We start from the raw sequence: 22,735 nt of genomic DNA, 5'->3' as shown, positions 1-22,735 counted from the left end.
GTACAGTTTTGGGTGCATGGCTGCAGGATGAGCCATACATGGAAGAGTGCTGACCCTTCTGACAAGCAGTGTAGGATATCTCATTCATACATCACACCCACATATTTCTTTATGCATCTGGTAAGTTCGGCCAGGACCTAGAGTCCTGGGTGCAAAATGAGTGCATGATATGGTTATAATCTTTCATTGCATGCATGTGTCACTCATTTATGAGTGACCATGGGTGTAATATGCTGCAGTGGTTGTGGCCAGGGCCTAGAGTCTTGGGAGCATGGCCGTAGGCCATACTTCCAAGACTCTAGGCCCTGGCCACAACCACCGCAGCATAGTACAGACATTGGTAGAACTATAGTTTTGATTATGGGTTAAATGGTTGTGGAGAGCGTGTAGAGACTTGGCTGCATGGCCAAAGGCCATGCACCCAAGAACAAAGTTATACGCACTGGAGCTAAAAGCCACTTCTCACACATACATTGCAATATGTCTGAACATTCATCTACGACTTTAGGCCCTAGCCACAACCATTGCTGCATATCACAGCTACAGATACGCCTATAGCATTGCACATCACTCACAGAAAATGAGGGTTTTAATAGGGGTACTATTTCTGTCCATGCTGTGCACAGGCACCTTGAAACTGTTCTAAGGACATGTGTGGTGTTAGCAAACATTGAAACTGAGTACATGTCCTACTTACATTATTTTTTCCTATGGGTGTGGTATTGATTAGTACGCCGCTATGGGTGTGACGTGCTGCAGTGGTTGTGGCCAGTACCCAGAGTCTTGAAAAGGCCATGCACCCAAGACTGAAGTGATAAGGAGTGAGGTTATAAGTGAACATGGGCATGGTGTGGTGCTCTGTTTGTCTGCATGTTCGAGTGTCTTGGTTACATGGCTGCAGACCACGCACGCAAAACTAACCTTAAAAGTAGTGAAATTAGAAGCACCATGGTTTTGATATGTAGCAATGTTTGTGGGTAGGACCTATAGTGTGGGTTGCTTGCCCGTGGGGCGTAGGTGGTGGGTTATATATCAAAGATGCTAGGTCCAGCCTACAGTCACTGTACCATATTACTGCTATAGATTAGCTGTGTTGATTCGCATATGTATGAAATTACTGTAATTATACTTACTGTTTAATTTGTGCAGAATCCACATAAGTTTTACATGATTGGAGTACTTGGCGCACCTAGCCTTTTTTAATTTCTGTGATAAAAGAAAAAAACATGTTAGTGTTTGCATTTTATGAAGACTTCTAACATTGTATAATAGACAGTTTAGCTTTTTGTTTACCCTCATACTTAGTTTACAAATCAGTGTACTGTGCATTGTGCTCAGTTTCTGTCTTTGTTTTTGAAATCCTTGGGTCTGGGAGAAAAAAATCCTTGTTGGATTAAAAAAAAACTTCATTTGCTATGCTACAAACTATTTCTTTGCTTTCTTTGAGAGTTTCCATGTTCTTTCTGATTTATGCTATGCTTGAAGCCTTCTTACTATTTTTAACAGCAGTTAGATACCTGTTGGTGTATTCTAACTGTACATTTGTTGTTATGCTTCTGTGGTATTCATTTTTCTGTGTTGTTATACACTCTTGGGAAGCTAGATACCTGTTGGCGTATTCTAACTGTATGTAGGCTTTCTCTTCATGTTAATGTTGAAGTACACATTAGTTGTTACATTTTGGCTTTAAGAAGATTAAATAGGCATTTGTAAGATTAGCTGGCAATCTCTGCTTCAGAGTAATGGTGCTATCATTACATTCCACCCATCCACATTTCTTTTTAATGTATGCAGTGTAGTTACCTGCATTGGTTGTAGCTCCTGCATGGTAGATTATACCTACTGTTGTAAAGGTTTTCTTTTCCAGTGACACTTGACCGTGTGTGAATCCAGTCAGCTTGCAGTTGTTTTTTGTTCCATCTGCATTATAACATAGCAGCATAAGTATTATGTACTTACTATGAGTTTGTATCTGTAAGGTGGAGCGATTGTCTGAATTGCACATAGTACATAATCTGGCATGGTTTGCATTCTGTACCAGTTGCTGAAATGGAAACGGATTCACAATTAGGTATGGATACATACACAAATCGCTCATTTGGGATTTGTTCCTGTATAACATTGCTACAGAGAGTGCATGTATGTTTCCACATGTATGAAATCTGGAAGATTTCATTTATAGGTATGCTTTTGTTTTCCAGTATTTGTAGTAAGTATTAGAAATTCTTGTGGATCTTTCTGTGTGTTTATAGTGAATCTCACCATTCCAGCACAGTAGTCCAATTCTTGTCTTATTCCGTAAACACTGTACATGTTGTCAGGATTGTTTGTTGCGTTTCTATGAAGGACTAACATTTGCAAACACAATTGGTTTGTACTGTGTAAGTAAATATTGTTAACCATTGGTGGCAATTGAAATAGAATATTCATTGCTACATTTGCATAGCAGCTAACACCACTTACATTTGAAAATTTGAACGGCCCAGTCGTTGTGAAGGGATTTCACAAGTGACATATTTTTGGATGAACTGCAAAAACAGTGGCATCAGTGTCCTGACCAAATTTAGGTGCACCTTTGATCCATAAAAGCATGTGAATATGTGGTGCTCCTGTAGGTTGGTATTCTTTTCTCCAAAAAAAGTGCTGCACTTCTACGAGGGGAGGAACAGTTTTATTGCAAATAAAGTGTAGCATAGCAATGAAACGATGATGGAAATATCTTGACACATTAACTGGATCTAGAGAGCAAAGTTCTCCAGGTGTTAATAAATGTATGTTGGTTTTGTTGTTGTTTGCTATGCGTAGGAACTCATGTAAATCTTCCCATGCATATTCTGCACAACTTAGTGTAACAAACCAAGTCGGTGGTCCAAGGTTTCTGATCATACAACGTACGTCTCTGTGCCGTCGGAACCAGTATTCTTTTGTACCACGCATGTTTGCAAACACATTTGTTATACTTGACTGTAAACCTTCATCTTTTTCTTGTACTTTTTGTATTAATTGTGTAGCTGACATATTTTGAAAGTGTGTTCCAGATTTCAAAATGTGTGCAACTCCATAACGTAGGGTTGCTAATTCACTTTAAAAGAGTAGGTGGAATATGTATTCCACATTTTGTCTAAACCTGGGATCTTACGAATACATTCGTAATGAGCGGTATTCTGATGCCGTCATTTGAGTGGGTCTATCATCGTACTTTCCACCTTTGCCAGTAGGAAATAGCAGTGGAAAAGCACTTGCTTCTATACTTATTTCCTATATGCTCATTGGTGAACCTTTGGTTTGTCTCATTTGGTAAGTTTCTAGTGCATCATCTATGCTTTCATTGGAATGCAATGGATGGATTGTGTACTGGTCCAAAAGAGTGGATACAGCAGCAGGATCCAGAAGTTCAAATTGTCCAGTTTCTGGTGACTGTTCAATTATTTCAGTTGTTTCCCTTCAGCTTTCTTCAATATTTATCTCCTTGTAGTATTCGTTATTGTCTTTTAGATATTGCAAGGCTTGTCTAACTTTATGTAAGTCCACCAGTTGTTGCCAAATTCTTTAGTCTTTGGTTGGTGTACCATTTACCAACACAATTAAAGAATGCTCTATTGAACGTTGCACTCCTAGAGTGTGTACATTTTCTGTAAGATCTAATGGCAAATAAACTACTTTGCCATGAATGCCTTTCACCAATTCAGAAGGAGGTAATTTTGCTGGTTTTGGGTGAAGGCGTATAATTGCTTGAAATGGGTGAATTGTTTGAATTATGATGCCCTCGTACAAATTGAGTTGTTGCAAGGTTTTTGGTAGTGGGAACAATTCCAAATTATTTGTGATAGCACGTGAAGGACTTTGGTTGTTGTCTAGTTTTGTAGTGCAGTAATTACAACATATTAGGGGTTCACTTATTTCATATTTGTTTTCGGCTAAAGGGTACAGAGCTAATTCAAACCACTTGGACTCTTCATTGTCTTCTATTTTGTATGCTATGTCTACATTTTTTGTGTTCCTTTTGTAGAATGTTCTGCGGCAACACACACACACACACACACACACACACATGGTTTGGTATTTCAGCCGATGCACTTTTACATTTTAGTATTTCCTTTTTCTATGTGTGTAATAGAAGGTTGCTAACTGCAGAAATGTTGGTATTCTGTTCTAAAAGTATTGCATTTTGTAAGTGACTTTCACTTCCAAAATATTTTCTCTGGATCTTGTACATACTTGGGTGTACCATGCAGAAGAGTGTTATTTATATTGGCTAATTCTGAAGCTGGACTGTTAGCAGAGTATATTGTATACACTAGATTTCTTACATTTGAATGATGTATTGATATCCTTTTGATATCATGGAAGGTGCTTTTGCAAATAGGTCCAGAAATGCAGGCTAGTGAATGTCCTTGCAGTCCTGTGTATTTGCGCACTGTAAAGGTATCCATATTTTGCAGCACTTTCATTTTATTTTTGTCTTTACCTTTCACATACTAATTGAGGAACTGACGTAAAGATTTGAAAGATTTATTAGGAATGGCACACATTGACGTGCACGGCCATTTGTATACTGGACGGTCTGATTCAGTTGAATCGAGAGGAAATTCTGAGTTTTCAGGGGATACTTTTCTAAGCAGTGTTTCTAGTTCCATGATGGTATTATTGATGTTTTCATATCCTCTTCTACTGCTATGGATGGCAATTGTGTTTGTTTGATTGTGTATGCTTCTTCATTAAAATATGTTTCTGTGGTTGTAGTGTGACTCCATTCACCTCCACAAATATGTAAGAAGTTATTTTTGTTCACATTCCGTTTATTGATAAGTTTCTTTTGCAGTTTGGTACTTAGATTTTTTAGTGGTTTCATTCTATTAACACCAATATAAACAACTTCCTTTTGAGAATGATTGCACTGTTCACGAGAGCTTGTAGGATTATTTTTCTATGGTAGGTTTTAAGGGGTGAGGATGATTTCGGTCCTCTTCTTATTAGATTCTGAAGGACTCTGTGGTGAAACATTTTTGCAAAAATATTTTTTTACTATAGGTTCTTGTTACTTTATCAGGATTAATAGGAGCATTGTTAGTGTTACTGGTAGCCGATTTTTTATGAAGAGTTTTGTGCTTCGTGCCACATTTTGTTGGAGAGGGTAAAGTTTCGGTAGTTGAGGCTTGCTTTGTTTTGGTAAACAAATGTATTAGCTGTTTTGTTCCAACGTTCTCAACAAACTCTGGTACAGATGGATGCTTAGGTTGGAAACTTTTATTTGTATTTGATCTACTTCTGCGTTCCTTTCTACGAACTTGCTTTTTGGTAGGCATTTTTTGGGGTCTGTTGAAAAAAAGGCATGGTTTAGTCTGTTGTACAATGTATGTGTGCTGTGTGCTTGCGTGCATAAGTTTGATGGGAAAGCACTTTGTGGTGGTGTGTGAATGTGCATTGGCCTCTTACAATGATTTGGGAAGTCTACTTTTCTGTTTGCATACTACTACAATGTGCTTCAGATGAGAGTAGAAAGTGGGCTAGTGGTGAGGACAAGCATTAATAGTGAACGTTCTGGCATCAAATTGAAACAGCTATTTCTTTTCTAGTAGTAACATTCTAAGGGATTTGTATGTTATTTGAGTTCCAAACATACAGGGATTTTTGAGTCATTCTGCCTGTTATTCTTTGTTCAGTAAATGGCGATTTGTGGGTAGAATGGTTCAGAAATCACTGTTTGCTTTGGTGCACAAATAATACACACCCCACACAGTCTGTTTGAGGAATAGTAAGAATATAAAGGTCATACTGTACTTACTTTTTTTGCAGAATGACCAGGTTTCTTCAGATATGTCGTTTGCAGTGTAGATGCTGTTAATTTTCTGGAGAGTAGTCTTCACTACGATTGTAAAAAAAAAAGTTAGTAACTGTGTGTGTTTAAAGCTGTGATGTGAAGGCAAGCGTCCCCACACAGCACGATCCTCCCCGCAATGAGAGACAATGAAGGACTCTCCCAAGATGGGAATAAGGCCAAGACAGAGTGCGGGTGAGCGTAAATGGGAGTTTATCAATCAGAATAGGGCATGCAAAGAACTCTGCAAACTCCGAGAGCGCTCTGTCTGACAATAGCAAAGACAGGCGTATATATTTACAAAAAACGTCATAAGAACCTACACACTATAGGGGGCACAAGTTCATGGGGATTGGGTGGTGATGACTAACTATAGGTGCTGCTGTGATGTGGTTGGCTTTGGCTGGAAGACGTCACTGGGCAGCCTCGTGGGTTGGGCTGGGCCTGGCAGGGTGGCAGAGTTCATCCAGGCGGTGTTGTGGGGCCATCGCGGCCAGTGGCAGAGATGAATGTCTTTTCTTGACTTGTTAGCCCTAAGCCGTGCACACCGCAGTCATTCAAACATTCTGGTATTATCTTCTTTAGTAAATCTTTCGATAGGTTATACAACAGGTTAATGCAACACAGGAGGAATGCACCTTGTGAGGGGACTGGAGGTAATACGTCAGGGCATGGTTACCAGTGTCCTGTTGACCGGGGCCATAGGTCGAGGGGCTAAGCTTCAGGTCCTGGGACGGGTGGTGCATGTCTTTCTGCCTTGTTAGAAGTTGTTATGGATGTTCCGCTGTGTGTTGTCAAAGTGTTGGGTGTCTTGATTGCACGGGGCCATAAGTCTGAGATGGTCCGGTGGGTTGTGAGGTTTACGAGGGGGCGCGTGTGTTCAGGCAGAGGTTTACTGCTGTGCTGTAAATAATGCATGTGGCAGGTGGTGGCCTTGGGTGCTACAGAGGGGGTTACAAATCTTTGAAGCGACTCCAGTCTGGTTGGGGGAGGTAACGCAGCGCGGCGCGGTCTCTGCTCTCATGCCTTGGCAGCCTTCGTAGGGTGGGAGGGGGAATGGCCTTGCACATATTTCACAAAGGTATCTCCCTCGTGTGTTGCCGATTTAGGTAAAGACATCACAAACAGTTGACCACTCTATAATACTTATTCAAAACATTACAAAACATGCATTTAAACTTTGCTGGATGTGTTTTGATTATACCCAGTCTGAGTACCTTATTCATACATTATGTTTTAACAAGTACAGTATTTAGTTATATGCATATATATTTGCAGTAAGTGAGGTAGAGTTAGGATTGGTGGAGAACATAGAAAGTAACCCGCCACTTGTCCGTGACGGTGGTGGCGCATGTGGGGCCTAGACATGCACACATGACATGTGCCTTCTCGTGCGTTCTTCACATGGGCCCTTTGTATGGTTACATTCGTTTTCTTGTGTCCTCTTAGCAGCATTAGTTCAGTTATGGCGCGAGCCCATGGGGTGTAAGTTTTCCAGTCATACATGTAACAAACAGATTCCTGGTGCGTTCCGTTATTATTAGTACCCAACTGCAATGGTATATGCTCACCATCGCTTATATCATGGGAGCATGATCTTTTGTAATTATACATCTTACAGGCTTTGTAATATAAGGGATTTTATGGAAGAAAAACATCCTTTGCAAGTAGTCTCAACATTAATATACAAAGATTGTCTGTCATATAACGACCAGTTTACTGTTCTTTTCATTTGCCTAGGCCTGCTGGCCGGGTCATGCTGGGAGCGATGATACACTGCGGGAGGTGAACTGTTACAATGTTAGTGTATTACACTAGCTCATGTCCGTCTTGTTCGTGGGAACGTGCTCGCAGCGGATCTACCAGGGTGCTGCGGCAACAAGGAGGACTGAAACCCTCCAAGGGTGGGGGCCGCGCTACAGTGCGCTGAGCTCACACCATCTTTACCAGACAAAATGGTTTCTAGGCCTAGCTAAATTTTAATACGTGTGGGCAATTAATACGTGCGGGCAATGTCTCCAGTGGGTGAACCCTCCACCACCTGGGCCCGGGTGGCATGAGGGGACGCCCAAAGGACCCATAGTCCTCACCTGGGGAGAAAGCGTAGGCGAGGGGGGTCTTCTTGGACCAGTCCTCCCCTACAGATGTTACAGTACACGTTAATGTTGTATTTTTCGTCGCAGTATTCTTCTTTGCCATTTGAACACAGTGCATGTGTGCTTTTCACTGCACTATGTGCTGCCTTTCTATGTTACTTGCAGTACGTCAGTTGCACGTGCTTCAGAAATGCATACACTTTTAAGGTTACGAAAATGTCTTGTTTCTTTTAAGCTGTGTTATCTATGGCAGAGAGGTTTGCAAGCGATAGGTCAGTATAGTAAATGGGGAAAAAATCTGTACTTTCACATTATAAGTACGATTTTGAAAAAAATCGTGAGACCCTCGAAGGGAGATGTCACCACAGCAATCAGGTGCGTTTACTTTTTCTCATAAGATCGCATTGGAAGTAGCATTTATGTAGACGGTACACAGTAAAAGATTGTGCCATTTTCTAATGGAAAATGCAGTTTCCCACTAAAAAGGGAGGATTCTAACGTATGTATAAGTTATGCGGGAGACAGTAAGAAGTAGTGCGGTTTGTCATTTAAAAATCGGACATCTTGTAATTAAAGGACGACCGTTGGTATGTATTGCCTATGCAGATTTAGTGGTAATAATTTCTTTAAATGAAATCATGAGGGCTGCACATGTTCTCTGAGTAAAATATTCATACCTGTAGTTTATACGCATGCATATGCGCATGGAAGGAGCTGTACGTAGAAATCTGCGACACTTGCACAGTAGTTTTTGAAGTAGGTGCTTTGGAATGATATGCGACGTGCATTCACAGTGATCAATAGAACATTTGAAGTGCGAAATTTGGTGACCGAATTAGATGTAGAGATGGTTAATGTGATTGGTGGATGGTTGTGTGACTTCTTAGCTGTGTCCAATGAGGAAATGGAATTGCGAGTGATGTGGAAAGGGTAGAAGGTCTGGCTAAGAGTTACATGCCGCACGTAGGCACCGCTTGTCCGTGGGTAGGGCGTGTCACATACGGGTATCTACAGCAAATCGAGCATGGAAAGGGGACTGTGGGCATCAGCCAATCAGATGTTTACATTGTTCCTTTGTGGCGAAATAACGGTGCGTATACTGAAGATGGCAGAGGCGCAGAGGGTCAGAGTTTTGGTCCTTGGAGACATTTTTGTCCAAGGTTTACAGCTGTATGCCTAAACATGACATTCACAACCCCTTGTCTGAAAATTAAATATACATGTGATGACATTAGTGATGTCATCTTTGATGTCCTGGGTGTTAGTGGTAGCAGTGCACAATGGTGCGTGCAGTTATGGTTGCTTAGCCTACCATAACTGGCAAATTTCAGGGGTTTTTCCATTTTACTTTGAACCATAATGGCACGTTTGAATAGGTTTTTTAGTGAAGTGCACAGGTTTTTGGTAGGGCAACTTAACCATAACGTCCCCTTACCAAAGTTTTTTTTAGTATATGACTTTTGAGTGCATTTTACATTAATAAATGAACAAATACAAACACATGAAATCAAAAGTCAAATACACATTTTTTAGATAGTTGTCCTCAATAAAATGCCATCATTTTACATATCAGCTATAGGCAAAATCATCTCAGCATTGCCTTTTTAAATCTTGCAAACATTGGTAAGAAGCAAGCCTAAAAAAAGGATCAGACAATTGTGAGATGAGCTGCTTCATGACTTGGTACCTTTGAGGTCTATTGGGGCTGAACACAGGGACACTGTTTCTTCCGCTGTCACATCAGGAAAAGACAAAGTATATCATATGGAAGAAACCCCACACAACAGTGTACCAACTATGCCTCCTGTGGAAAATAAATCAACCAGACACCGGCTTAAGTTCCACCGTACCGGATCTGCTCCTAGCTCACCTGGATGGATAATACAGGTCACGCAACGGCCTACCCAGAGCCACCCTAGTTGTATGGGGAACCCTTAATGCTGCTTCCTTCCTCATCAAAGCTCTCCATAAATATAACCACAAAATGTCCACAGTCCTCAAACATTACTTGCTACCTCTACAAGCATGCAACCCTTCCAAAACCATGTACATACTTACAATACTGTCAGCATGCACACTCTTTCCTACCTGTCAAAGTCCTCATCATTTAGGGTCAGCGCATCACCAGAAGTCAGGACCTAGCCAGACTAGAGCAACAGAAATGCACAAAATGAAAGAATCATGAAACAATCATTCTTGATCCATGCCCCCAGGCACATACCTAGCCAAATCAGACTTGCCCCCACCCGCCGGCAATTCAGAAAAAGTAAAAAGCCTCCACTATTACGCATTCTGAAAGGTACACCCCTCAGAAACCCACTACCCCCAACCTTCGCTTTCATCACATGTTCCATACAAACTATAAATATGAACTGCTACCCTAAATGGGATGCTACTAATATATGTATTATGGGGAGAATTGTTCAACCATAACCATCTAAAAATAAAATTGCCTATAACTCCTACTGATGTACAGTGCTCTGTTGCTTCCTGAAGGTAAGTTCACACAATGAATATGCAGAGTAAAATAAAAAAGTTTTTTTTTTAAATTTGCCTTTGCAGTATGGTAGTCCTTGGGGCTTAGGTAAATCACCCAAAGCTCTAAAAGTAACACAACACCACCAGCTGATTTCTTCTTTCTTTGTCGCATTGATCTGTACCATAATCCTGAAGATGAACAGAGGCAAATTATTGCTCCATGCTTATCCGCCATCTTCTCACACTGGTCAGTACAGTCATTCTGAACCCATTCAGGCCCAATAACTACATTTAGCATCACTGCCCCATCCGAGATCCTTTAGAAAACTGATTCCCCAACCCAGACTCAAATCCACCATCAGTGCCCTCTTTACCCATATGATTCCAGTTCAGTTTTGGCCAGAGCATGCCCAGTGAAACAGCCAACTCAGGATCAGCGATGATGCCCTCAAAGCTGCATACATTGAAAACACACATGTCTCTAGACGTTCATTAACGCAGAATGGCCCCCAAAACATTGAACAAAGGTTTGTACATGGTCACCTCTTTGTCATGGCAGTAATCGCTGACTAAACCCTGTTCTACTTTGCATCCATGTTCGCTGACTGATTTCATCAACTAAGCATGTGCGCTCCTTTTCCAAATCCAGTCATCTCTCAGTTGCGTGCCCCAAAGATCACTCCGTCACAATTGTTCCTTAATAACTTTTTCAACCACTTCTGAAGATCAGAATAACTCTACTACAACTATCACTCATACACTGATGATAGTATTAAATACCAACAAACAAAATGGAAATCAACTTCAAAATGAAGGGGATACTGTACCCTCTGTTATATTCCGATCTGCCACTTGCCGTGCATGGGTGTTTATTTCCGGGTGTCCATAAGTCTTGTTAGTGACATGTTTGGGGCCAGGGAGAGCACATTCCTCTCCACTAACAGATAACGTTAAAGGAAAAGGCTTTTGCTGTCCTGGTTCATTGGTGAGCAATCTGTGTGTGGCAAGGCCGTATGTATCGCCAAGCTCGCTTCGTAGTTTTGGAACATAACCGGTGTATCTGAAAGAGAAAATATAGTATTTCTGTAGTTTTACTCATACTTAATTAGAAATGATCTAATTCTGAACAGATGAATGTGTGTCATCTACATTCTAAATCAAGGAACAGTCACTTCTGAAAGGATAGTGAATTCAAAGTAGAAATAAAGATTTCGGGCCTTATTATGAGTCTTGAGGCATTGGCTGTACTAATTTTGCCAAACTTGATTATCATTTACTTGTTGGAAATGGAGTCAAATCTTCACACTCCAAGTCACTGCTATTCCACATTACAGAGTCATATAGGGCTCCATTGGGGATGCCAGGAATCCCACTGGAGGTAATTCTACCAGAAATTGTAAGAAGTGTGAGGATCAGTGCAACACTGTAGGGTAGAAGGAGAAGGGGAGGGTCCCTTTCAGAAGATGAAGATAGTAAAATACAATATATGAACTGCATTTACGCCAAGTGAAAGTGCTGGCTATTGAATAGGTCACCCAAAATGTACAACTTAAGGACAAGTATATGGGGACCCTTTGAGTCTGGCCAGCTGAAAGGTAGAGGTGAAGAGGTCATGGGCCTTGTAGGGAAATGTATCCCGAAGAAAAAGATGCAGAAAAGCACCATTTAAAAGCAATTATGTGAACGGCGACATGCGCACAGTATCTGAAAAACACACCAGCAAGAAAAAATGGGTGATGTTTGTAGCCCCTCTAAATAAAGATATAATTGACAAGGTCGGAGATGAATATTTCAAGCACCAGAAAGTGTTCTGTGTGGGTTTAAATCAAAGGCCCCAACAAACTGAACTGAAGGTTCCCACTGGAAAAATGACCAGCCACCCTTCATAAAAAACCTTCACGCTGGAAATGGGCTTATTAAGCCAGACTGTGTGAGTTTCTGCAAGTAACACAAGGAAGTGCTATGTGAAAAATGCCTATCTGTCATTGCAAAAGGAAAAGCAGCCTTTTAATTCACAGTGACAGAAGAAATTCAAAGGCCCCTTTCACATGAAAATCAGAATTTTCAAATGCTGACACTAAAATGGCTTTGCATGTGTGATTGCAGTTTCAAAGCAAGACATGAGAATAATGTTCTCCTGCTAAAATAAATATGTCAGGGTAAAGACTTAGGGCCTAATTCACAGAAGCGTTTTATAATGGCAAAACCCCATTAGAAAACTCTTTATGAATCAGGGCCTCAGTGTGTGTTGACAAGATGTAATGTATATTATGCTTCACATGCAAAATACTGGCAACAATTGAAAAGAAAAGGCAACTCTGTTTCCATGGGTTACATGTAAATTTCATTTAGGACCGAGGCAGACCCTTTTGCTTGTTGTTGGGCAGACTTCACAAAGGACTCCCACACTGCAAGCCTGGCTCTTGCATCCTATCTATGTACAACTGCAATAAAGTGTGGCCAGCTAAGGGTGTTGAAAACAAACTTTCCCCAGACCTGTTGTCTCTGAAGGCTCAGTTCTGTGCATGGCAAATAGCCAAGCCAGTGTGTGACTGGAATGTGGGAGGAGCTGCAATTAAGTAAAACTGAAAATACAAGAAAATAGGAGGGTTTCACATCGAAATGGTGGTCAACTTCAGATAACAGGACAGCATGTCAGATGTCAGCAGGCTCTCGGGACATTACAGGGCTGGCCTAGCTCATTAACTGCAGTGGGAGATCTCTTTATAGCTGATGCCTCCCAAGTATTTACTACCAGCAGCCTACTAACTTCAAACAACAGAAGGGCAAATGGCCGGAAGAAAGGAGAGAAGATTTGCATAACATGAACATTTTCCATTAGTTTAAAAGGACTATCATAACGTATGCATTCTTCTCAGCAAACACAAGTCATACTGCATTCATTTATTTGTCCTTTTTAAGATAAATTCCAGGCGATTTTGTTGAAATAAAATTCATCCACCTGCGACTCAGGGAATTGTAATGCCAAGCAAAAATGTGTTCCTGGCTTCTCTGAACATGTCACGAATTTGGTGGAGGGCAAAATTACGGATTATGGAAAATAAATTGCATGTTCATAACTATTATTCTATTTGTACAAATGGCATACAAATGCCACATGCCTGTGCAACATGGTGCAGCCCCGGCTCTCGTTTATTGAATTTCCCATGATTAGCTGATGCAGAATATATATATATATATATATATATATATATATATATATATATATATATATATATATATAAATAATGGCAGTCACTAGTGAATTAGGAGGTTATATATATATATATATATATTATGGCAGTTACTAGTGAATTAGGAGGTTTTGCACATAACTACATTTTCCCAAAAAAGTTGACATGAAAAAAAGGGGATTTCAAATGGGAGTTGCCATATTTCTGTTCTAGATGCCTAAACCAATCCTTAGAGAGAGGCTGGACTCGTGGAGCAGAGAGAAGGTTAACTGTTCAATCCTGGTTGTGAGAATTCTTGCAGGACACTGCCCAATATTGAAATCTTGATGGTGTCATCACTAGTATATAAAGTGGATGTACTATGAGAGAAGGGGACAGTTGCTAAAAATTACCAACTGATGGCCACACAGAAACACCAAAGGAGATTTGCTAAAATTGCATCTGGGTGGAGCTGTCTATTGCTGGGAAGGCCTAAAAGCTGATTGGGCCCCATGGTGAAGAGCTGGGGATCATCATTGAGAGTTGTGTGACCAGACCCCTGCCATGTCCTCAAAGAGGGCCCTGAAATGCATCTGGCTTTACTGAACTTTAAACAGAGGTTTTCAATGTAATTCCACTTTAGCAAAACACCCTGCAGTGATGTTTGTTAACATTCAAAATTAACAAAGCTCAATGCCAGTGTACGCTGAAAACAACAGCCTGTAATTTAATTGGGTAATCCTATTTGTCCTGTAATGATGGCCTCTTTAAGGTTGAGCGGTGTCCTGGTCCCTAAACTTAAATCCAATGTTTCTGTCCAGCTTCCCTAACACAGGCCTTCAAGTGGAGGGTGGTCTGATATCGAAAATTCCTAAATCGTCCCAATTTTTCTGTCCAGCTTCCCCCAACACAGCCCTTTAAGTGGAGGGGGGTCTGAAATCCAAAATTCCCAAATCATCACAATTTTTCTGTCCTGCTTCCCCAGCACAGACCTTTAAATGGAGGGCGGTGGTCTAAAATCCAAAATTCCTAAACGATTACAATGTGTCTGTCCGACTTCCCCAACACAGACCAAAGTGGGAGGTCTGAAAAACAAACTGTGCTTATTTTAGCCCCTTAAGTGCCAAGGACGAGTATGCTTGTCCTTTTTGCGTAGACTTACATAACAGCCTGGCACTTAAGGGACTATAGCAAAAGTGTAGGTGAAAAAATAATTGCCATATGCTTTTGTGTACATCTATAAACTAAACTGCTAGCCTTTTAAGCATGCAGGAAAATCAAAATGTGCCCAGCACTACATATGTAAATTGATTTTGTTCATTGACCAGTGTTGATTATTTCTTGAATTGAAATTGGGATAAAGTAAAGTATTGTGATTTGTGTTTTTTTCAACCAACTTGTGTGATTTATTAAGAAGTTTAATTGCGAGCCGCACAAAGGGGGCGTGTGTAGTTTAGTGCGATCTTGATTAGCTATAATCCAAATAAATACAAATATATTTCCTGTACACTGTTCTGGTTTTTGGCTAATTGTTGGCACAGTGGGGGGATCCAAGGGGCATGTGATTAATTGGAAATAGGGGCGAACAAAAAATTGACATTAAACAGTTTGTTGTGTGACATCTTGATAGGGGAGGGAAAGAACACCCCATCAATAAAGCTCGGACAGGATTCGGATGGCTATTTTTGAATCATGACAAGTGCATTGTGACAGACTATTCATTTTGATGTAATTGCATTAAGATGGAGGGAAAGCCATCTTTGCTTTGTTAAAGTGCAGTGAGGACTCATGAGTTCCAGAGAGGAAAAATTCTAATTGCATAAGAATTGATTATTTATTTGGTATTGTGAGTGGAAATTAAGTAGGAACAAACCACTTTGAATATGCGCGCACAATGCAGCCGCACAAAATGAAAATTAGTCAAGTTGGAATTGAATCAGGGAATTTAAAGATCGATTAATGGCCCAGAGTAGGTGCTGAAGGCCAATCAAGCCCTGCTGTCAGAGTTAAAAAAAAAAAACGCTCTCTCACAGAGGGCGCTAGAGAGCCAACCAAGATGGCGGCTCCCTAAAGAGCTCCACGTAGCTCCAGATGAATCCTGAATAATCTGTGCTTCTGTGGTAGCTACCACAACTAATATGCCGACAGAAATCTGCAGTGTTCACTGCCATCCATTTTGAACCTAATATCGTCACTGTCAGGGCCCCTCCCACCGAGATACCCACATCAGCGAACTGCTGCCCAGGCCCAGATTGCGCAGCCTGAAGGCCCCAGCTGCAGCGGTCACAACAGCAGCGCCGCAAGCAACCAGTGGAAAAGGAGCCAGCGGGGGACCGCGCAGCCACCGAGACGAGGAATCGCCGATTGGCCGGGGGGACACCAGCGGCCATTGAGAGAGGCCTGTCCAGCAGCTCTGACTGAGCCTGTGACATCTGCAGTCGAAACCAACATGAACGTCCAAAGGGACGCGGACGCATCCAGCTCAAACTGTGATCCTCAACCACCAGCGCAGCAGGATGGAAGAGAAGGGTGCTGCCGCCTGCGAGTGGTCCATGCAGGGCGAGACGGTATGGGGGTCCCGGGGTGAGCGCGGCAGCCACAGCGCACCTGTCCTCCCAACCTATGCCCAACCAGCATGGGCTGATATCACGAGCGCCCCGGCTCGTCCGTGTGACACACACTGCAGCTCGCGAGCGGAGATCCACGCCACGCTTCCTCATACGCCACCCCCCCCAGGTGGGACCCGCTATGCATCAAGCCTATGTGCCGGAGCAAAGAGAATCCCGGAAACAAGAGGCAATGAGCCACTAACCAAGAGGTGGAGCACTATTTCCCCCATTCTCCCACTGCTCCTAAACAGCTAAGAAAGATAAGGTGTGTGACAGGCCACAGCCCCCCCAGACTCAGGTGGAGAGAGAGAGGCTGAGGTACACCACCGCACCACACCAAGGCGCAACCACTGTTCCCAATGCCACTACCAGTGATGCTCCAAGACCAAGATACAGCGCCAAATGTACAGACCTAGACTCATAACAAACCGCTTAACCATGCTCCCGAAAGACAAATCAGCGGTAAAACACAGCTAAGAGCCCTATTCACGGCTGAAAAAGGCACCCACGGACCTTGTGGTGCCCCCCCCAACTCTGGCAAAACATCTCCACCACAACCACATCACTGTGAACCCCACGGAGGCAAAGCTAACAGACAGCAGCAACCAACAAGGTTACAGCCCCCATAGCACCCCCAGCAGTCTACCAAACAGAAGTGAAACCTTCAGAAGAGACCACCTCGGGGAACATCAGTGTTGACTCGCAGTAATAGATCCCCCCCGAGTGCTGTGGACCCTCCTAGCACAAACCCGCCAAAGGCACCCAGCATTCCTCATTTGCGCCTCCCAAGCCGTTCATCACACAAGAGTGACCTGCCCAATATCACCAACTTCATCAGGTTCATACCTCCATTATCCAAGTAATCAGGCAGTCACCACAACACAGCAGTCACCTCCTCCCAGTTTACCATGGGAAAAACCGACAAGTCTCAGCGGAAATTGAATTTCGAACCCGGCTCCTCCACCAAATCAAACAAACCCAACAACAGGCCGGAGTCGCCTGTACAGGACACGGTTCAAGATAAAGAACAGTCCCAGAACTCCGATATAAGAGAAATCGTATTAGACCTGAAGCCTGGAATAGGCAGCCTATACTGCAAACTCGACACACTGTCCTCAAAAGTCGACCAATTACAGCATCGCCTGGACAAGCACGCAGACAGACTAGATGCAGTTGAACAACGCGTCTCGGACCTGGATGATGGCGCGACATCTATGACCTCTAGGGTCTCATTGCTTGAAAATCAAATGAATGCTTTGAGCGCAAAGAACAAGGACTTGGAGGGGCGCTCTCGCAGAAATAACGTCAGAATAGTTGGAGTCAGAGAGCAACAGTTAAGAAACAAAATGGAAGACCATGTTGAAAAAATGTGCATTGTCCTTTTTGGAGCTGAGGCCCTCTGCCAACTGTTTGTTGTTGAAAGAGCACACAGGGTTCCCAACACTAAACCAATCCCAGGAGCAAACCCACGCCCAATCATAGCGAAACTCCTAAATTACAAAGACCGTGATAAAATACTCAAATTAGCCAGGGAAAAGGGAGACCTCCAGTATGAGGGTGACAACATTCAGTTCTACCCAGATTTCTCCCCGGTCGTCCAAGCACAAAGAAGATCATATGCAGCTGTCAAACGTCGACTGCAACACAACCAAATACTGTACTTGATGCTTTTTCCTGCAAAACTACACATCCAACATGATGGGAAAGTTCAATTTTTCAACTCAACCGAGGAAGCTAGCAGCTACCTGGATAGATTCGGCTGCAGACCTGCTTCTAACAACCCGCGCCTGCCATGCAGAGACCGGTTGAGGAGAGAACCACCTTAAACCAACACTCAACCGCACAAAGAAGGCCGCCCCAGGCTGTAACCACTACCACAGAACAATAATCCTATAATTCAAGAGATCCCTTCCTCCTTTGAAGGTTAATAACCCCCCTCGAGCACGCCACTGTTAACTTTTTTGTTTATAAGGGGAGTATTAACGTGGGCCAGTTGGGAGTTGCCTGCGCAAGTGAGGGATGCCAGTTACGAGAAGACGCCCTCGACAACTCACCTATTCCCCACCCCGGATAAGCCTCATGCTTTCACCACACCCATCATGAAAATGAACGGCTTCTCACGCATCACTGTGGCACCACCGAGATTCGCCACTCATCACTTGACCACAGATGAACGCTCCAATAATATCCACCTGGTCAATTCAAGGTAGCTACTTGGAATATTAGAGGGAGCAATCAGCCAGAGAAAACTCTGTGAATCCTCCAATATCTGAGGAGACATAAAATTGACATGGCCATGCTACAAGAGACCCACCTCCTTCCGCAATCCGAACATCATTGGGCCAAGACATGGGGATGTCATAGGTACTTCGCATCATACTCATCATATGCAAGAGGGGTAGCCATTTTAATTGACAAAAAAGCTAACTTCAGCCTGGTGGAGTCCAAGAAAGACACTGAGGGAAGAACATTACTGGTGAGGGGAATCCTTGCGGGGAAAGAATTAGTCCTAGTGAACTCATACGCCCCCAATACGGATGGCCCGAATAATTTCAACTGGGTCATGACACACCTGGGAAGATCCAGCTCAGCTACAATCATCTGGGGAACAGATTTTAACACACCAATGGACCCGCAAAAAGACAAATCGCACAACGCACTTGGCTGGGCATCCAAAGCTAGTCTCCAGGTCAAAGAAATCTGGCAAGCATTCGACCTGGTCGACGCATGGAGACACTTTAATTGGGACTCGAGAGAATATACTTTGCACTCAGCTGTCCACAACACCAGTTCACGTATAGACTACCTTATGGTGTCAGCTCGTAGCCCGTTCCAATGGAGGACCTGTCAAATTCTCCCCAGATCCTTCTACGATCACTCCATGGTGACACTTAAATACATCCTACCCAACACTAAACCGACAACGCTCAACTGGAGATTCAAGCCCGGATCACTGACAGGCCAACTGTTCGCATCTGAATTACAGCAAGAAATCACTTCCTTTCTAGAGGTAAACCAAGAATCAGTCAGCTCTGCAGGCACTTTGTGGGAAACGCTAAAATGTTATATACGAGGAGTGTGCATATCAAAAGAGAATGGAATCTTGAAACTGATAAAACGTGAACTGGCAAACAGTGAGCTCTGTCTAAAAAACTCGAACTCGAATGCACCACCTATATCGTACTGCAGTACCAAGCCAAACTAAAAGAAGAGCTGCTAAGATTCAGAGAAACAGCTGACTGAGAGCTAAAGTTCCTGGGATGTAAACACCAGGTTCAGGAATACAGCGAAGGCCAGAAGCCAGGTGCCTTATTAGCCCGCTTAATAGCTACCAATAGGAAACCCATCTGCGTAGAACGAATCCGCAACGCACAAGGAACACTAGTGTACACAGAGGTATAAATTGTAGCCACATTTCAGCCTTCTATCAAGATTTATGTAGCTCTAAACACAGCACACACCCTGAGAAATTGCAAAACTTCTTAAACGACACTGAACTTTACTGGGTAGATAACGAGCTTCGCAAACCCCTAAACGCACCCATCTCAACAGAAGAGATTCTATTGGCCATCAAAAGCCTACCCAATACTAAGGCCCCAGGCCCTGATGGCCTCACGGGTGAATTCTATAAGGCCTTCTGTGCCACTATCGCCCTGTTACTACTCCAAGTCTACGAAGAAGCCTTAGATCAAGGAATTCTTCCACCAACACTGCGAGAAGCCAAAGTTATTCTTTTACACAAGACAGGCAAACCCCCTGAAGACTGCACTTGCTATAGGCCAATTTCTCTGATCAACCTGGACAACAAAATACTCACCAAAATCCTAACAGCAGGACTACTCCCCCTTATGCACGCATTAGTGTTGGGTGACCAGGCAGGATTCATCCCCGGGCGTAGCACAACATACGGCATCAGACGGCTATTCAGCGTTATAGAAGCACTTGACCCCTCGCACCAAGCAATAGCCATCCTACTCGACGCCGAGAAGGCCTTTGACTGGGTCGAATGGCCCTACCTCTTTGCGGTACTCAAACAAATGGGGATAGGGAACTTCTTCATTAAAATGATCTCACTACTTTACAATAACCCTTGATCCTCCATCATCTTAGGTAACGCAAAATCTACCAGCATAACCCTCGAACGAGGAACCAGACAAGGCTGCCCCCTATCGGCCCTAATTTTCGCCTTGATAATAGAACCCCTAGCTTCGCAGCTGTGTTCCCAGCAACTCCATAGAGGCCTCACTTTAGAGCCCCATAGACTAGTGGTCTCCCTCTATGCCGACAATGTGATCCTGTTTGTTCATGAACCCCAAACTAACCTGAATCCTATAATGCGTGAAGTGATTACATTTAGCAATGTCACTGGTCTAAAGACAAATCACTCCAAGTCAATGATATTCGCCCTGACCCAGAACACCACTGAATTCTTAGATGATCACGGGTTTAGGTGGGAAAGCTCTCGGGTTCGCTACCTAGGTATCTTTATGTCCCTCAACCACAACGATATATATAAGGACAACGACGAGACAACACTAGGATTGCTCCAAGAGCGCATACACAGATGGCGAACACTCCCGCTAACACTGTGGGGCAGAGCCTCATTGATCAAAATGGTGATTCTCCCCAAACTCCTCTACCTATTCACGAACATACCACTATTCCTACCACGGTCCTTTTTTACAAAAAGTCAAAAGCCTAATTCTGGATCTACTCTGGGCGGGAAAACCAGCAAGAGTAGCATAAACAACACTAGTAATACCAACGTCACGCGGTGGCCTCGCACTCCATGATATAGAGAGATACTTCTGGGCAGCCCAAGCACAGTTCCTAAGTCACTGGTACACAACACACTTTATTCGACCACACGTCCAGATAGAACGGGCCCTCGCATCCCCTTACCTACTGAGAGCCGTCATTATTGGTCACATCCCGGTACCACACAACACGATGAACACTGTCTTGTCCACCTACGCAATTTGGAAATAAATGGCACAGAAATACAATATACAAATCAGATTCTCTCCCCTGCTGCCAATCAAATTTAGTGCAAGGTGTCCCCCTAAGAGCTGAGAAGGTTTTCCATCAATGGCTAAATAAGGTCGACATTCAAACCCTCAGTGACCTGTTCCCTGAAGGCCTATTCATTACACCCCAGCAGGCCAGAGACAAAGGAAGTCATTCATCACCCGACACATTCATTTACTTCAGACTATGCTACACCCTACAGTCATTGTTCCTGTCATTCCCTCTGCCTGCAACCAACCACATGGGATCTTCTACATAATACAATCCAGGCGAAGGGAGAGGGAAGGCTGGTCTCACTGATATACAAATCCCTACTAACAGATTCAGTAACCATCATCGAAACTCGAACAAAAACACAGTGGGAAACAGCTATCCAAGCCACAATATCTGAAGAAGACTGGGCCTATATCCTCAGTCAAACCCAAAAAGTGGCGATAAACAAACCTTCAAACAAATCCACTTCAACTTTGTGCATCAAACATACTTTACCGCAGCCAAAAAACACAGACAACATCCAGAATCAGAAGCAAGTTGCGAATGGTGTGGCACCGCAGCCGCTGACTTTTTCCATTTCGCCTGGGATTGCCCTGAGGTGTCCCAATTCTGGACCCAAGTCCTACACACAACAGCTGCAATAATATAATAGGAGAGGCACTATCACCACTCCCCACATTGGCCCTCCTTAGTTTAACTAAATACCTACCTTCCTCAACGTGGAAACTTGCAGCTCTCCTCCTTGTACTGGCACGTAGAAGAATCGTCATTGCCTGGGGTCGTGGACCAGTCCCCACTCTAGCAGCCTGGAAAAAGGACATACTGTACTGTCAAGATGTGGAAACAGAATTTGTAAGAATGCTACCCTTACACGCACGTCCTCCTGACATATGGGGCCCTTACGTAACATATGTACTCTCAACATCAGAAGATACCGATTCACAAATGCAAACCCCTTAAATACTCAAAGTGGACATGAACTAACTCGAAGCGTAGCCAAAAATGAACTGCGAGAGGAAGGCGTAACAACAGTATAGTTTACTTTGGACAATGATACGGGTGGGGGGAAGTATTGGGTGGTGAGCAGAGCGGTGCATTTGTTGTTGTTGCACCCCATTGGTGCTTTTTTTATTTTGTATTTATCTGAAAACCCAAAAATAAAGTTTAAAAAAACAAACTGCTCTCTCAATACCATCAGGAAATAAGGACAGAGAGAAGCAGGTGTGAGAGTTTGACAAATGAAATTGAAAAATACAAGCAGGCATTGAGGCACCCTGACCAATCAAGGTATGGGAAAGGGCCCTCTGATCCAGGGGTGATGGCCTGTCCAACAAGAACCTCATGCCAGTTAACCACAACATTCTATGGGCCAACTGTGACTGACCTCATGCCTTCTACCTACCAATTACAAGGAAATGTGAGGCACCTGGACTTACCCAGGCCTATCCAAACTCCTCGAGGAGGCCCGTTCTTATCTGAGATGGATGAGTACTCACCTCTATCACACAGAAGGGAAGGTGGCTGGACCAGTGTGTCCTG

At 43.1% G+C, this 22,735-nt stretch overlaps 1 protein-coding gene across 2 annotated transcripts in view; it reads right to left on the bottom strand.

The window, feature by feature from the left end:
* LOC138510612 (ciliary microtubule inner protein 2B-like) overlaps window positions 1-22,735 on the bottom strand; it is a 169,898-nt gene that overhangs the window by 89,766 nt on the left and 57,397 nt on the right. The window contains exons 2-3 of one of the 2 annotated variants that reach the window (XR_011280421.1): window positions 21,906-22,002; window positions 11,220-11,452 (exon numbers count right to left, since the gene is read on the bottom strand). Coding sequence is in view for 1 of the 2 variants with exons in the window: in XM_069626397.1 (XP_069482498.1) it covers window positions 11,220-11,452 (233 nt within the window). In the remaining variant the exon portion in view is untranslated. The remainder of the gene's footprint in view (window positions 1-11,219; window positions 11,453-21,905; window positions 22,003-22,735) is intronic. The other variant, XM_069626397.1, reaches the window with a different exon arrangement.

The sequence above is a fragment of the Ambystoma mexicanum genome, chromosome 6p (assembly GCF_040938575.1).
Source record: "Ambystoma mexicanum isolate Mex_15411 chromosome 6p, UKY_AmexF1_1, whole genome shotgun sequence".
Taxonomy (NCBI): Eukaryota; Metazoa; Chordata; class Amphibia; order Caudata; family Ambystomatidae; genus Ambystoma; species Ambystoma mexicanum.
Note: the sequence above shows the minus strand (reverse complement) of the source record. Positions and strands in the feature narration are given on the sequence as shown.